Source organism: Hyperolius riggenbachi, chromosome 5 (genome assembly GCF_040937935.1).
Source record: "Hyperolius riggenbachi isolate aHypRig1 chromosome 5, aHypRig1.pri, whole genome shotgun sequence".
NCBI lineage: Eukaryota > Metazoa > Chordata > Amphibia > Anura > Hyperoliidae > Hyperolius > Hyperolius riggenbachi.
The window spans coordinates 401,443,786-401,460,443 of NC_090650.1; the positions used below are offsets into that span (position 1 = coordinate 401,443,786).

General features: G+C 45.4%; 1 protein-coding gene across 2 annotated transcripts in view; it reads left to right on the forward strand.

The window, feature by feature from the left end:
* LOC137519138 (fibrocystin-L-like) overlaps nt 1-16,658 on the forward strand; it is a 249,410-nt gene that overhangs the window by 219,216 nt on the left and 13,536 nt on the right. For both annotated transcript variants that reach the window (XM_068237922.1, XM_068237921.1), the window contains 6 exons: nt 1,989-2,105; nt 4,613-4,778; nt 7,067-7,299; nt 8,581-8,754; nt 10,657-10,814; nt 13,082-13,211. In XM_068237922.1, the coding sequence (XP_068094023.1) occupies nt 1,989-2,105; nt 4,613-4,778; nt 7,067-7,299; nt 8,581-8,754; nt 10,657-10,814; nt 13,082-13,211 (978 nt within the window). The remainder of the gene's footprint in view (nt 1-1,988; nt 2,106-4,612; nt 4,779-7,066; nt 7,300-8,580; nt 8,755-10,656; nt 10,815-13,081; nt 13,212-16,658) is intronic.

A 16,658-nucleotide genomic window follows, 5' to 3' on the forward strand; every position in this document is an offset into this window, starting at 1 on the left:
CTGTGCCTAAAACTACCCTGCACTCATTCCATGCCTAACCTACCTTATCCTGTGCCTAAAACTACCCTTCACCCATTCCGTGCCTAACACTAAACTACCCTATCCTATGCCTAAAACTACCCTTTACCTATTCTCTGCCTAACACTAACCTTCCCCTCTCCTTTGCCTGACACTAATCTCTCATCCCCTGTGCCTAACACTAACCTTCTCCTATAGGATGCAAATTCTGATTTCAAATTCAGCGGTACCACTAATTCATTAAACCATAGACCCAGAAGCAGTATGCAGATGAGGTGGTCTGACGTAAAGGACCACTACTGCGAAAATCCTAAAATTTAAAATACATGTAAACACTTTCAGATAAGAAATACATTTCTTCCAGAGTAAAATGAGCTGTCCATTAATTTTCTCCTATGTTGCTATCACTTATAGTAGGTAGTAGAAATTTGACAGAACTGACCGGTTTGGGGTAGCCCATAGTCTCATGGGGAGTTCTTAGGGTTTTTCTTTATTTTCAAAAGCACTTAGCAAATGGTGGTTGCTCCATCCAACTGAGAAAATAGTGTGCAGCGAGCAGGGAGGCTGGCCAGCATCTTTGTATAAGTCCTTTTCAGGGCATGTCTTTATAAACAATAAAGGCAATGCTAACAATCCCCTATGAAAAGATGGACTAGCCCAAAACCTGTCGGTAATGTCAGATTTGTAATACCTACTGCAAGTGACAGCAGCATAGGAGAAAAGTAATTTATGGCTCATTTTACTCTGGAAGAAATATACATCTTATTTGTATGTGTTTACATGTATTTTAAATTTTACTACGATCGTGTGCAAAAGTCCGCGAGCGGCACTTCACGTGCTAACTGTTTAGCACGCCCGTGCTAACAGTTAGCACGGGTTTGTGAATCAAGCCCCATAAGTAGAGAGAAAGATTTGTGAATCATCGGCTGAGAGGTAATAATGAAAGCCAAGTAAGCATATCAATTATTACAGGCTATGGGTATACATGGAGAAGAGAAGGGGTCAAAAAGCTGAACCTTGTGGAACATACTGTAAATAGCCAGTGGAGTTAGCACTAGAGTAAAAGACAGTGAAAGAACTTGCAGACTGGGAAGAGGAAATTCAAGAATTCGTTAGGGCCTTGATAGTGATAAGAAAGTGTGAGGGCCCGTTTCCATTTATGCAGAAACCGCCGCGATTCCACAGAGTTTCCCCGCATGTAAATCGCACGGGGAAACTCTGCCATAGGGGACTATGGTGCCGCCGGCTGAATCGCTTGCGGTAGCGATTTGGCCGGAACCACCCGCAGAATTCGCTCGGGAGGCAGCGAATCCCATAGCCGTGCATGGCATGGCTGATGGGATTCGCCTGCGATCCCGCACACCCGGAAGTGATGCTGCGCGTCTCTTTGACGCGTGCGGCACAGGTGGAAACGGGCCCTAAAGGAAAAGAAAATTATCAAATAAGAAAGGCATAGGAAAGGCTGAAGAAAATCATAGAAGAAATGGCCTTTGCATTTTGCTACTAGGAGGCCCTTAGTAACTTTGCTACGGACTGTTTCAGTGAAATGGTGGAAGCAGATAGCAGACTGAGAGGTGCAAACAAGGCATTTATATACTGGTAATGACTAGTAAAAAGGCCCACCCATTAAAAAACAGGCGCTAGGTCACAGCCGCTATCCCCCACAATGTGCTCACGTACGCGTCCCGCTTGCTTGTTCCCCACCACTGTCTGAAGTATATGCACACAGGGAGCTGCTTGCTTGGCAGTTGGAAAAAGCTGTTATTTCCCACAATGCAATGAAAACCTCTGTGAACCACACACAGCAAACTGTCAGATCCGGCCCTATGTCCTAACTGCCCTGGCTGCGCACATGCTCAGTACAAAAAAGCCAGGGACACACAGACAGGGAAAGAGGATGACGCAGGGACAGTTAGGTTTTATTATAGAGGATACATTTTTTAAATTTTTGTTGTTGTACTTTGTGCCAGGTGGAAGAAGCGGCATCTGCTGGCCAACCTTTGCCTCCTCACACAATTTGGCACCAGGGCACCCACACGCAGGCCTGATGAGCTACAATGCCATTAGTGGACTAATGACAGTGGAAGGTAAATGTTTACAGAGCTCCACATAGCTGGACATTTCATAAATATCCTGTTGACGGTTGTGTGCAGTATGATTAAGTACTTGTGGTGTTTACTTTTTCTCTAATTGTTCTTATGGTGGCCACTAATGATCCAATCTTTTTCATCCAATCTTACCAAATCTATGTAGTATAAGGGTAAATTGAGTGAATATATTGAATGATTAATGTAGGCAGTTCCCTTTATATTACATAGAAATGGTAAGATTGGATGAAAAAGATTGGATCATTAGTGGCCACCATTAGGGTGACAGCAGAGCAAACTATGGTCCTTATTCAATTCATTTTTTCTCCAAAGTTTTCTACTAGGAGATCATTTTTAATCTTTTGTTTAGAATTATTTTCAGCACTCTGCAACTGAAAAAGTAGGTGAAAAAGTGCTTCCTAGCTGGGGGCTTAAAAGGTGTTTTTATGGAGAAGGTATAAAAAATCACCTAGGAGAAAACTTAGGAGAAAAAGGATTGGGCAAAATGTGTTAATCAGTTCAAATAAAAGAGTACAGGAGAGGACCCCGGTGTAGACCCCCAGGGAGAAGACCCAACTGTGAAACAAAGGCCCTTGTCTAATTTTCTCTTGAGTTTTCTCCCAGGAGATCATTGTTATCTTATCTAAAAAATTACTTTTCAGCACTTGGCAAATAAAAAAATTGAAAGCATACTAAAAAGTTGGTAAAAAAAGTAACATCAAGCCTATTTTGTGTATTTTCTTGCTTGGTGGGAGCTGTAAAGATATTTTATCCTTAAAGTTTGAAAAAAATCTTATTGGAGAGAACACAGGCAGGGGCATAACTACAAATCATGGGGCCCCCCAGAAAAAGTTTGATGGGGTCCCCCAATGTTCACTACCCTTTCCCTACCCCTGGTGACCCACACAGCCTGGGGGCCCACCTTGCAAGGGTCATAAAACAAGTGTGGACATAATGATCTTCACACCCATAACAAGTGTAGCCATAAAAACACCTGATCTTTAAGGATGGAGCCCTTTATCAGAGGGGGTAAGTTAATAGTTTGGGCCCCCTTACAGCTCTGCTTCCCCCTGCAGTCGCAGGGTCTGCTGCCCTTTAGTTACTGAACTTAGGAGAAACGTTAATAGAATATGGGCCATTGTATCCCGAGGGCAATAGCTACAGTCTTCCTGGGAGAAGGTTCTTATAATTATTCACACATCAGGTAGTCTAAAAAGTTTACCTCACTGTTTCAATATCAGAAACGCTGTTTTCAGCAATCCTTCAAAACATATTAGTATGAGTAAAATGTAGTGGCTGGATAGTGTACTAGTTAAAGAGAATCTGAATCGAGATTAAAACTCGCTTTTCACCTTATATTCAACAGGGGCATGTTTGCCCCTGCTAAAACGCTGCTATCCCGCGGCATAATGAGGGGTCTTTACCCCCCAAATCCCCTCTGTGGTGTCCGGGGATCGCTTCCTGTTGAGGCAGGGCTTATGGCCGCAGCCCTGCCTCTCAGCGCGTCTATCATCACTGATCGCCGCCTCTCCCCGTCCCTCTCAGTCTTCCTTCACTGAGAGGGGCGGGGGAGAGGCGGAGATCCGCCGCTAATAGACGCGCATGGAGGCAGAGCTACAGCCGTTAGCTCTGCACCCAGGAAGAGCAAAATCTACGACCAAGTTGGTCGTGGAATTTGCAGCGGGGGATTTGGGGGGTAAAGACCCCTCATTTTGCCATGGGATAGCGGCGTTTTAGCAGGGGCAAACATGCCCCTGTTAAATATATGGTAAAAAGCGAGTTTTAATCTCACTTCAGAGTCTCTGTAAGGGCTCTGCCTCGGACACAGGAGTACGAATCTAGGCTCTGCCTGTTCAGTAAGCCAGCACTTACTGTTCAGTAAGTTTAGGTATTCAGTAGGAGACCTTGGGCCAGTCTCCCTTATGGTGCCCATACACGATACAATAAAAATGTTCGATTTTTCCGTTTATTTGATCTAAATGATCGAATCGAATAAAAGTTGAAAATATTTTTTTTTTTCTATCAAGAAATTTGAACGATTATCCTGTTTTTTCGAGAAAAATCTAATCGGACATGCTGGAAAAATCGTTATATTCGATCTAACGGAATAATCAAACTAAATTATCTAATCAAAAAAAAATTAAAAATTGTACCATGTATGGGCACCTTAACACTGCTACTGCCTATAGAGCATGTCCTAGTGGCTGCAGCTCTGGCGCTTTGAGTCCGCCAGGAGAAAAGTGTGATATAAGTGTTCTGTGTTTGTTTGTTTGTGAAAAGTAATGGAAACAATAAAAAATAAACTGCTACACCTATCATACCTAGAGGAGATTTACCTTATTAAGCACCTCCTCAGCCATACAGGCAACAAAGGAGGAGCAGCTTTCCTCAGTGTCCAATCTCCTAAAGGCAGGATGTACACATATGGTTGTGTCTCTTGTTGATTTTGTAAAGAAAGTGGTTATTTTAGATAGAAGAAGACCATCAAAATCTCACTCTGTTTCCAGATACAATATTTGTAAACTTCAGAAATGTATGTTCTGGGGAACAAAATGTGATGTTCATGACCAGCCCGGAGAATGAGGACTTGCAGCACCCAATTGAGGTCTCCAGGATAACAATAGTGGACAGTTCTGAGGACCAGAAACTCTTTATCCATCGACCAGATGTGAGGTAAGTTCTCCCATTTCTGATTAAATTGGCTTTATTAGTGTCATAATTCACACAGAGTAACTGACATTAAAGCAGCTAATTTGGGCACTGGAAGCTCCTAAGTAAATAGTTTGTATAGCTGGGGACCCCGCCCCCTCGCTATTTTATCAGGGGGTTCTTGGGCATACGCACCCGTGATGGGTAAGTTAGAGCAAGGCATTGAGGGGTAGGGCTTGTATGAGAGTAAGGTTAGGGTTGGCCATAGTAAAATATTGGTAAAGATTACCAATATTTCCTATCAGAATTAAGTAAAGGAATAACTTAAATGTATCAATATTCCACTAGTTGCTTTCTCCGGCAAATTAACATAGTGATTTTTTTTCAAAATGTACATACTGACATACCGTTATTTCCTTATTTCCTTTTGGTGTGTTATAGATTGTCTACAGAACCTCTAAAAATGTTACCAGAACTACTACTAGTAAGGCCCAGTTCACATTTGCGTTTTTTTCTGGTACGTATACTGTACAAACGGAACGGATGTGAATGGATCCAATGTTAACCTATGGATCCATTCACATGCGTCCGTTGGTACGGATACGTTCCGTACGTTCCGGCCCCTGGATCCAAAAAATGCCGCAGGCCTTAATTTTTCGGACCGTTCTGCCTAGCAGAAAGGATCCGGACAAAAAATACTGCAGCATTGGGGGCAATGGGAATCGGAATGTTTCTTCACACTAGTGAAGAAACAGACCGTTCCACGGGGGATAGGGGCATGGGCCGACGCGATCCTGAGCGACGGGCGGGTGGGCTAGGGAGACTTAATACATACCTTATCTTCATAGGCAGCCGGCGGTAGAGGCTTCCGTCTTCTTCCGCGTCATGTGACTACATGACGCGCCATGTGACTAGTCACATGACGCGCTGTGTAGTCACATCGGAAGAAGAGGAAGCCTCTACTGCCGGCTGCCTATGAAGATAAGGCATGTATTGATGAGTGAGAACAGATCCGATCATTCGTTGATCAGATCCGTTTTCACTAATGTGAACAGGGCCACGGACGAGCCATCTGGATCCGGTGAAGCGGAGACCGGATCCGCTCACCGGATTCATTTGGTTGAAAACCCAAATAGGAACCGGGACTAACTGGATAAACATTACAGATCATATATTTCCTGCTGATACTGGCTTCTCGTTTCCTGAAACACAAATATTATATCATTTTTTCTCAAGTGACCACATTTGGCACTACCTTTGAGGAAGATGACGATTTTAAAGTGTTTTACTTTGACCATATTACAATAGACTAAGTCCTAGTTCTGAAATCATTGATATAGCTTGATGACTGTTAACTTTGCAAGTTTTTTATTTTACCAAATACCCGTCAGGTGCTTGAAAATGATGCACCTGCCTAGAGTATGATACTGAAGGACACTTTCCTTTTAGTTTTGGATTCATTAAATAGGGTGGAAATTGTTCTGAACATTTTTGTGTGTTTCTTTGTTACTGCTGTTTGTGTATGCTGGGATTTTTCCACGCTTTATATTTGGATGAGAAGAACGGTACTATTTCTAATAGGTGTAAAGACTGGTGACACCCTGGGGTGCCATATAAAAGCCTGTAGTATCACAGGTACAGGAAGTAAATGATACACCCCATCAGGGCCACAGAAAACAGTAAGAACATAGTAGAAGATCTAAGGTGTCCCTACTCAAACAAAAACAAGCAAATAATGTAAATCATTGGCTGTATTTGGGCTTTGCATGGAAGAATCACTAGTGCTGGCACGTACCTTGAATCTATTGAATACCTCATCTACCTATTTTTTTTGCTGTACTGTGACATGTGATGTGAAGTGATAGAAAAATCCCCTCCCCCTTCTGTATTTCCCTCTCCCCTTTGATGGTGTTCCTCAGGGATCAGTCCTGGGTCCTGTACCCTTCTTTCTTTACAGTTCCTTGCCAAGGAAGCTCACTTCTTTTGGTTTACAATACGATTTGTAAAAGATATTAGCAATAATAATATTTCCATGACAGGGCACCAATAATACTAAACATTACTGCACAGACCAGCTGTCACTACACTCAGTTGTATAGATAATTGTGTACCTTCTAAAGAGATTTCTTCAAACTACCTGTGGTTTCACTGACTGGTGCCAGGAATTGAAAGACATATCTCATTGGAGGAGACATACTTGTGTCCCTTCCTCATCTTCTGTTCTGCACAATACTGACACCACACCATATAAATGTTTTCTTGAATGTTTCTCAACTCCATTGATTTCTTTTTTTTGGTTTCTTTGAATACAGCAAAGCCAACCCCTCGGACTGCGTAGACATGGACTGTGATGCAAAGAAGAAGTCCCTCCTGAAAGATCTCGATGGGTCTTTCCTGGGGCAGGTCGGGGCTGTAGTGCCGCAGTCAGAATATCAGTGGAATGGAAACCCGGCGGATGGGCTGGGGGATTACCGGATTCCAAAGGTGATGCTGACCCGCCTGAATGGAAGCCGAATACCCGTATCGGAAGTGGCTCCTAACAAAGGTAATATTGCATATGCCTGATAGTTAGTATGTGTGATGATAATCACCCATCAGGCTGAGAAAACTAGTCACGTGATTGCTGTCATGGTGGGCCAGATTTAAAAAAGCATCCCCAATAATTCCTCAGTATCCCTAGTGGGGATACCTTAAAGTAAATCTGAAATGAAGTTGATAAAAAAAGATCCCATAGAGCCTTCCTGGTCCTCTCCCAGTGCCCATGTTGCACCCCCCCCCCAATTGAAGTTAGTCAAAGATACCTTCGAGACTACGTCTTCCATTTTAAAAATGCCAGTGACTGTGTAACAGCTTTTGGGTCAGCACACTGTTTAACTGTAATATGACCCATTTCAGCCATAGGGAAATATGGACATTATCTTGCACATCAGTTGTCCTTTTAGTTTTAACTGACAGCAACTGATATACAGTATAACTGACATCAACTGATATATTTCAGTTCTGACAAAATCTTGTCAGAACTGTAAGGAATCATTGTAAGAAGAAAATGATGAGGAACTGACGGTGAGGTAAGTATGTAATCATGGGCGTAACAATAGGGGATTCAGTTAATGCGCCTGCAGGGGGGCTCGCTTGTGGCCGTTTTAGGGGGCTGGAGGAGTGGCAGCATGAGGGGAAAGCTATGGCCACACTCGGCGGGGAGGGGGGAAGGTCCCCCCATCCCTCACCTCGGGCTTTTCCCTCTGCGCTCCCCTCCAGCTTCAATAGCTATGTATGTGCAGCGGAGCGGCGGGCAGCGGCAGGCAAACATACCTTCCGTACGTTCCAGCGCGGACACTTCTCGCTCTAGTGACTGACGCGACTTTCTGTATAAAACAGGAAGTCGCGTCAGTCACTAGAGCGAGAAGCGTCCGGACGCACGGAAGGTATGTTTGCCTGCCGCTGCCCGCCGCTCCGCTGCACTTATATAGCTATTGAAGCTGGAGGGGAAGCGCAGATGGGAGAGCCTGAGATGAGGGAGGAGGGGGACCTTCCCCCCTCCTCGCCGATCGTGGCCATAGCTTTCCCCTCATGCTGCCACTCCTCCAGCCCCCTAAAACGGCCACGAGCGGGCCCCGGGGGGAGGGGGGCCCGCTCAGAATTTCTGCAGGGGGGCCCGGGGGCTCTTAGTTACGCCCCTGTATGTAATATTCATTTGAAGGTACATCATGTGTTTATATTATAAATTATTTTACTTGATTCAGGCTCAAACTAAAGTTGTGTTTATGTTCAGATGGCGATCCCCTGTCTCGTATAACACCTTTGTTTCTGCTTGTTTGCCATGCAGGAATCATCAGGGACAGCTCCTGTGTCTACATGTCTTCCTGGGAAGCCTACAAATGTTTTGGTCTGAACTACGAGATGCTGGTTATTGAAAGTCTGGACAGCGATACGGAGACCAGGCGTCTCTCCCCTGTGGCCGTTCTGGCTAAAGGGGATGGCTATGTAGATCTCATTAATGGTGGGTAGTACACCAATTTTTGGTAAGGCTTCAAAGTTTAACTTCAGCCAAACGTTTTTCTTTGGCTATTAGAATTGAAAACATCTAAGTTCATGTGTATTAACTGTTATTGATAACGTTTGGCATTCAATCCACTAAATGTCAGTGAAGTTGCTGTAGGCAGGTACGCAAGGTACGTAATGCACGTTACGCAAATAGCACAACTCACATTGGCTAGATAACACACGTGTTGCTAGCAATGCAAACAGCATAAAACACATTATACTAGCAATGTTTGTTAGGTAAGTAGCATAATGCACGTATTGCTACTCTGGCCTACTCCCCTCACTAGTGATTTAAACCCGCAGCTGAACTCTGGTCCACTACCTTTTGTGTCCCCACCTCTCCCTCAAGATTGTAAGCCTTTGGGCAGGGTCCTCCTCCTTTTGTGTCCTACCTGATCATGCACCTCCATTACTGTGAACCCATGCTATGCATCTGAGTGCACCTAACTTGCCTAATCCTCATGCTTCCATCTTGTGACTGACTAAGCATTACCTTGTACTCATACTGTGCTGCGTGATCTGTTTTGCATGTATTCCTGTATTGTCTTATTGCTGTATGTCACCCCTAAATATTGTCTGTAACCTTAACTAATGTACAGCGCTGCATAATATGTTGGCGCTTTATAAATGCAATAAATACATAAGTAAATTGCTAGCAATGCATGTACAGTATTATCTAGGTAATACAGGAGGTGCTATTTGCGATTTAAATTATATGCATTGCATAAGTATCAGTAAAATTGCAACATGCTACCTGTCCATTTACCAACATTTTGTGAAATGACCTCATGGAGTCTAGAAACATAAATCATATAGGCATAACAATTCATAGTCAGGGCCGGATTTAGGACAAGGCCTCCTAGGCCATGGCCTAGGGCACCACACTAGCAGGGGCACCAAAGCAGCAGGCTAACTGGTGCAGCATTTTCAGGTTTGCAACTGCTGCAATGCCAGGTACTCTGCTGCCAGCCGCCTGTGCAGCAGCCACCTTGCTCTATGTGCACATTTGCATTGGGGCCGGTGGCTGTGGACTTGGGCAGCACTGGAGATGGAAGGGAAGAGGAAGCTTTTGCACTGGAGACGAGCAGAGAAATGCGTGACACTGATGGCTGCTGCGATGTGAAGGTGAGCTGGCTACCTATACTGAAAGGGGGGAGTGGGAAAAAGAGGGATTAAGGGAGTCATCTGGCTACCTATACTGGAGGGAAAGGGGGGAGGAGTCATCTAGCTACATATACTAGAGGGAAGGGGTGGGGTCATAAGGCTACCTATGCTAGAGGGAAGGGGGAGGAGTCATCTTGCTACCTATACTGAAGGGGGCGGCCGGTGACAAATCCGGCCCTGTTCATAGTACAGATAGATACTTTGATTTGGAAATATCTCCACTCTTTGTACTCTTGGGGCCTGATTCACAAAGCGGTGATAACTCAGTTATCACGCCTAAAAGACTTTAGGCGTGATAACCTTTGCACCACCTAGTTATCACCGATTTGTGCTGCTCTTCGCGCGAAGCTCCCGCGCGCAAAGTTTTGCGCGCGCAACCGCGCACGTGCAAAGTCCCATAGGGCTTAATGGACGCTGCACGCGAAGTGGGGGCGCTGCGCGGTTGCGCACGCAAAACTTTGCGCGCGGAAAATTCGTGCGAGTTTCTTCTTATCATGCCTAAACTGAGTTTAGGCGTGATAAAGGGCTTTTCACTGGCGTGCAATCAGTTTGCACCGCTTTGTGAATCAGGCCCTTGGTTTCTCCTTCCCTCTATTCAAGTGTTCATGTGTTGCGTTGATCAACACCATGCAGTAAGCTCTCTTTGTACCTCCTTCTAACCGCCATTCTGTCTGGTGTTCCTCTTTTCTCACAGGACCACAGGATCACGGCTGGTGTAACGGATACACCTGTCAAAAGAGGGTCTCCTTATTTCACTCTGTGTTGGCCACTAACAAGTCCTACGACATCTATTTCACAAGCACCAGCCCTCAAAGCCTCCGCCTCAAACTTCTCAACATTGATAACACCAAAGTGAGTTTTTATACCAGTAAGGGGATTGTGTACAAAGCTGGGGAGAAGGCCTTAAACTCTGTTTTCTTTTGTAAAACACAATTCTTCCTTGCTGATTAGATGAATATTGAACTGAAGAGCAACATTTTAGATCAAATACTGTATATACCCGTGTATAAGCCTAATTTTTCAGCAGAAAAAATGTGCTGAAAATTAAAGTCAATGGAGCAAAACAGATGGTGGAGCAGGTTTTGTTAAAGAAAACCTGTAACAACAAAAAGTTCCCCTGGGGGGTACTCACCTCGGTAGGGGGAAGCCTCCGGATCCTATCCTCCTGTGTCCCAGTCTCGCTCTGACCCTCTGAACAGCGGGGATGTAAATATTTACCTTCCCGGCTCCAGCGCAGGCGCAGTATCGGCTCTCTGCTCGGAGATAGGCAGAAATAGCCGATCGCTGTCGGCCCAACCTACTGCGCAGGCGCACGTCTCCTGTGCCTGCGTAGTAGAGCAGACCCAACAGAGATCGGCTATTTTTGCCTATCTCCGTGCAGAGAGCCGCAACAGCGCCCCCGCTGGAGCCAGGGAAGGTAAATATAGCAAGCCTTGTCAGGCTTGTCTAGCGTGGAATGCAAGAGACTTCGGGGGAGCCAGCGCTGGATTGACAGCCTACAGTGGAGGGGGAAGCCTCATTGGGACCCTGAGGCTTCCCCCTACCGAGGTGAGTACCCCCAGGGGATTTTTTTTGTTACAGAGTCTCTTTAATGGCAGAGGAGTGTAAGGATTGTGCACTAGCGATCCTGCTCTTACCAGCTCACCCTGCTGTGTCCATTAACCCCCATCCCCTGCAACATGGTGTGCAGAGTGTGCTTCTCAAGACAACCTGTGTCCTCTGGCTTGTGGAGCGGAGCATGCATGCAACGTGTCAGCAATGCAATGATTGGGGATTCTTCCTGTGTAGCAATAGCTGTGTCTCATATTTATGACACCATCTAGTGGCTTCTTAAGACACAGCTGTATGATCCTGGCACACATCTGGATATAGGGTGAGGGACTGACTTGTACTGGGAGAACATCTGGCTACTGTGGAGGGGGTTATATTGTGGGGGGGGGGGCTTATACACAAGTCAATCACTTTTTCCTGGATTCTAAGGGAAAAGTGGGTACCTCGGCTTATACACGGGTCGGCTTATATGGCCCAGCAGGCATATCCAAATGTTACCTCTTGAAATAGAGTTGCAACAGGCCCTGAGCTGAGAGCTTCAAATGTAGTGCCTATATGCAGCTGCCTACCTGATGAATGAGGTCATCTAGAGACACACAATGTATGCTTGGCCTTTAGAACCTCTGTTGTGACCAGCAAAATATTCCACGGGAGACTCAACTCATACTTTAAGGGCCCTTTTCCACTAGCGTGTTTGCGCTAGCGGAATTGCAAAATCGCAAACCGCTAGCGATTTTACAATCGCTAGGGTTTGCTAAATAACATAGGAATCGCGGTAGGGTATTTCCATTCGTTTTTGCCTGAAACGCGATCGCGGCGCGGAGCGATATTTGGCGCGATTTTGCTATGCAGTGCATAGCATAGCAAAATCGCGGCCGCAAATGTCGGGAAATCGCCGGTAATTTTTTACCTTTTGCGATTCAGCAATCGCTAGCGTTCAGCATGAACGCTAGCGACTGCTAGTGGAAAAGGGCTCTAAAGCGGACCTGAACTCAGAACTTCCTCTCTCTCTAAAACAAGCATAATAACCTTAAAAGGAAACCTGAGATGGAGCCGAAAAAAAATATATACATACCTGAGGCTTTCTCCAGGCTTATCGCTTACTCACCGTCCTCCTCCGCCTCCTGGTTCTTCTGCAGTTGACCCCGGAAAGTCCTCCGGCCCAGGGCCATCTGTGGCTCTCATTGCCACATGCGCAGTGTCAAGGGAGTGTGCGTGGCCGGACTACGTCTGTACTGACTGGCCCCAACTGGAAGATTTTCCAGGGCCATCTCTGGATGAACCAGGTGGCAGAGGAGGACAGCAAGGGAGCAATAAGCCTGGAGGGGGCTGGAGGAAGCCCCAGGTATGTACTGTATATTTTCTATATATTTCTCATCTCAGGTACTTTAAAAACATTTTTTTGTTACAGCTGGTACAAATCCTGCAAGTAGGTGATTCCTACTTTGGTCAGATAATTCTCTCACTAGCAGCGTATAGTAAAAACGTTCAGTTTGAGTCTACTCCTACAACTGACCTGTGTTTGGTGTGCCAGACCAAACTGCTCATGCCACTGTCCTTTCTTCTAGGCTGTTCTTGTTGGGATCTACTATTCCAATCCTCAGCGTCTGGATGTTTACGTGAACAATAGTTATGTAGACCCCAAAAACATAAACTGGAAGGGATCAGATTTCACTTTTTTGGCCCCGTCATACCAAGGTAAGTCAACACAAACCAGGCTGGATTTACCATAAGACACTATAGGCACGTGCCTACAGGTGCCTGATGATAGAAAGGCAGCTTACTCTCCTCCTCAAGCGCCTCCCACTCTACCTCCCTATGCAGACTCCTGATGAGAGTGTAAATGAGAGTTTACTCGCCCAGCTCTCGGCATTCCAGTGACAAGATATTCCTTCAGTGGGGAGAAACTTAACACTGAGGGGACCTCTAGCTACCTAAAACTAAGGGTCACTTGTAGCTACTTATAGTGAGCAAGGGGACTAAGGGAGAAGTGACAGCTGGGCTAGCCAGCGCACTTGTGGTGCGGTTCCGCGCGGGTTCGTAGGTTCATGGAAGGCGAGGTCTAAGGTGCCAGGACATCTGTGCCTATAGGCTCCTGTGAGGTAAATCCGGGCCTGACCACAAGTTATCACCAATGCTGGTCGCAAATGTAAAAGTGCATCAATAAGTCATCGTTGCCATATCACATAAACATGTATGTATCGTTCCATTCCTACCTAGATCTAGTCTCTGTTCCTTGTTTCTTTTTCTTGCTGAAAGAAGCTAAGGTTTTGCATGAAAATTTCTCTGCAGTCTGCTCTCACTGGTTGTAAACCTCTGTGGCACTTATTCAATTCACTTTTTCTCCCTGGAGATAATTTTTTATTCTGTTAAAAAAAAAAAAAGATACCTAAGAAAAGAGAAGGTTTTTGGGTCATGTAGACTCATAGAGCCTCCCTGTTCCTTCTATAGGCCCAGCGTTCCAGCGTTGGGATCCCCCATTGAAATCCCCTGCTGCGCGAGGCTTCAGCAGTCTTCAGCAGACAGGCAGCTCCGTACTGCGCATACAGGAGCATGCATTCTCTCACTTTCGTGCATGTGCAGTATGGAGCGGCCCATCTTTGGGGGCACTCAGGCTCCCAAAGACTGACAAAGCCTCCCGCAGCAGCAGAGAGCTGTCTCCAACCCATTGGTAACGGGGGAGCCAGTGCTGGAATGCAGGCACTGTGAGAGAACTGGGAAGGCTCCCAGGGACTGGGAAGGACCCAAAGCATTTCCTCTCATTAGGTGAGTATCTGGTTTTTCTTTTTCTTTTTTTTTAATGGCTTCAACTCACTTTAAATAACTTTTTAGCACTCGGAAGAATTATTTATTCATTATTAAGATGAAAAGGCATTTTATTGATAAGGTGTGAAAACATAGGATAAAAAGTGAATTGAACAAGGGCCTGTGTCTGAGAAAAACACAACTAAATGCGGGGAACAGATTAAAAATTCAATAGTTCAAGATTTGTCTATATGGAAATGGAATAACATCAAAACTAGCCAGGTGTACATGTGACAGGTTTTAAGGCATATCTGAAGTGAATTTTTAAAATGAGATACTTACCTCAGTAGTAGGAAGCCTCTGGATAACTCAGAAGCTTCCCCCATCCTCCTGCAGCCTACCGTTCTAGCACTGGGTCCCAGGGGAGCAGCCTCTGCCACTGTACGGGGGTCCAGAGCTGTAAAAGGTCCCCAACTACTACGTAAAGAAAACCTGAACTGAAAACTGAAAAGTCAAAATAAACATACACAAGTCATACTTACCTCCTGTGTAGTCTACTCCTCAAACTATTTTTCCTCTCCTGCGTCCTGTTTGTCCACTGTGATTAATAGAATTCTCCGTCCTCCATTTTGAAAATAGCCATTACACCATAACAGCTTTCTGGTCAGTACACTGTTAACCTCCTGAGCGTTCTGGACGAGCTGAGCTCGTCCAGAGATGCCGGAGGGTGCCGCTCAGGCCCTGCTGGGCCGATTTTTACGAAATAAAAAGGAGCACACGCAGCCGGCACTTTGCCAGCCGTGTGTGCTACCTGATCGGCGCCGCAGCGCGGCGATGCGCCACGTGCAGCGGCGAAAGAGGGTCCCTCCAGCCGCCCGAGCCCAGCGCAGCCTGACCAAACAGTTCCAGCCAGCGCTAAGGGCTGGATCGGAGGCGGCTGACATCAGGACGTCGGCTGATGTCCATGACGTCACTCCGCTCATTGCCATGGCAACGAGGAAAGCAAAGCAAGAAGGGCCGCTCATCGCGGCCCTTCTTGTTACTTCTGATCGCCGGAGGCGATCAGAAGTACGGATTAGGAGCGCCCTCTAGTGGGCTTTCATGCAGCCAACATTCAGTTGGCTGCATGTAATAGTTTTTTTTTTTATTAAAAAAAAACCTTCCGGTCGCCAGCCTGGCGATCTTAATAGAACGCCAGGCAGGTTAAACTGTAACATCGCCCATTTGAGCCATAGGGAAACATGGACATTGCTGGGCAAATCAGTTGTCCACTCAGCTATACCTGACAGCAACTGATATATAACTGACAGCAACTGATATATTTCAGTTCTGACAAAATGTTGTCAGAACTGGAAGGGATCGTCGTCAGAAGAAAATGGTGAGCTTCTGAGAGGAACTGATGGCAAGGTAACTATGTAATGTTCATTTGAAGATACCTCATGGGTTTATTTTAAATAATTTTACTCAGTACAGGTTCTCTTTAAAGGGGAACTGAAGTAAGAGGTATACGGAGTCTGCCATATTGATTTCCTTTTAATCAATACCAGTTGCCTGGCAGCCCTGCTGGTCTATTTCTCTGCAGAAGTATCTGAATAACACCAGAAACAAGCATGCAGCTAGTCTTGTCAGATCTGACTTTAAAGTCTGAAACACCTGATCTGCTGCATGCTTGTTCAGGGGCTATGGCTAATAGTATTAGAGGCAGAGGATCAGCAGGGCTGCCAGGCAACTGGTATTGCTTAAAAGGAAATAAGCATGGCAGCCTCCATATATCTCTCACTTCAGTTGTCCTTTAACTTCCTCAGATATAAAGGTCTATCCTTCATATCATGGCCCACATGCAATTCACTTTTTCACCTGAATTTTCTCCCAGGTGATATTTTTACAACTTGTAAATAAAATGTCTTTTTCACCACCAGCAAGCAAACAAATGCTCGAAATAATTTGGGCAGTACCTTTTCACCTTATTTTTGGTACTTTTTTCATGGCAAACTGCTAAAAAGTTATTTCACATCGAAGATGAAAAATTACCTCCTAGGAGAAAACTCAGGAGAAAAAGTGAATTGCATATGACCCCAGGTGTTTTGTGGCTAAACTTGTTATGGGTGTGAAGATTACGTTGTCCACACTTGTTTTATGGCCCTTGCGAGATGGACCCCCCCAGGCGTGAGGGTCACAAGGGGTTAGAAAGGGAAAGGGTATGAACATTAGCTGCCCTCATCAGAGTTTTTCTGGGGGCCTATTGATTCATAGTTATGCCCCAGCTGGATCCCTCAAAATATATGCGCCAAAAGCTTGTCAAATATGCTTTCCATGGCCGCACTCCTGCCGTGTACAGGCCCATCCCAAGTGGGCATGCAGGATTATGGTCCAGGTCCACACATGCCCAGTAGAATGAAT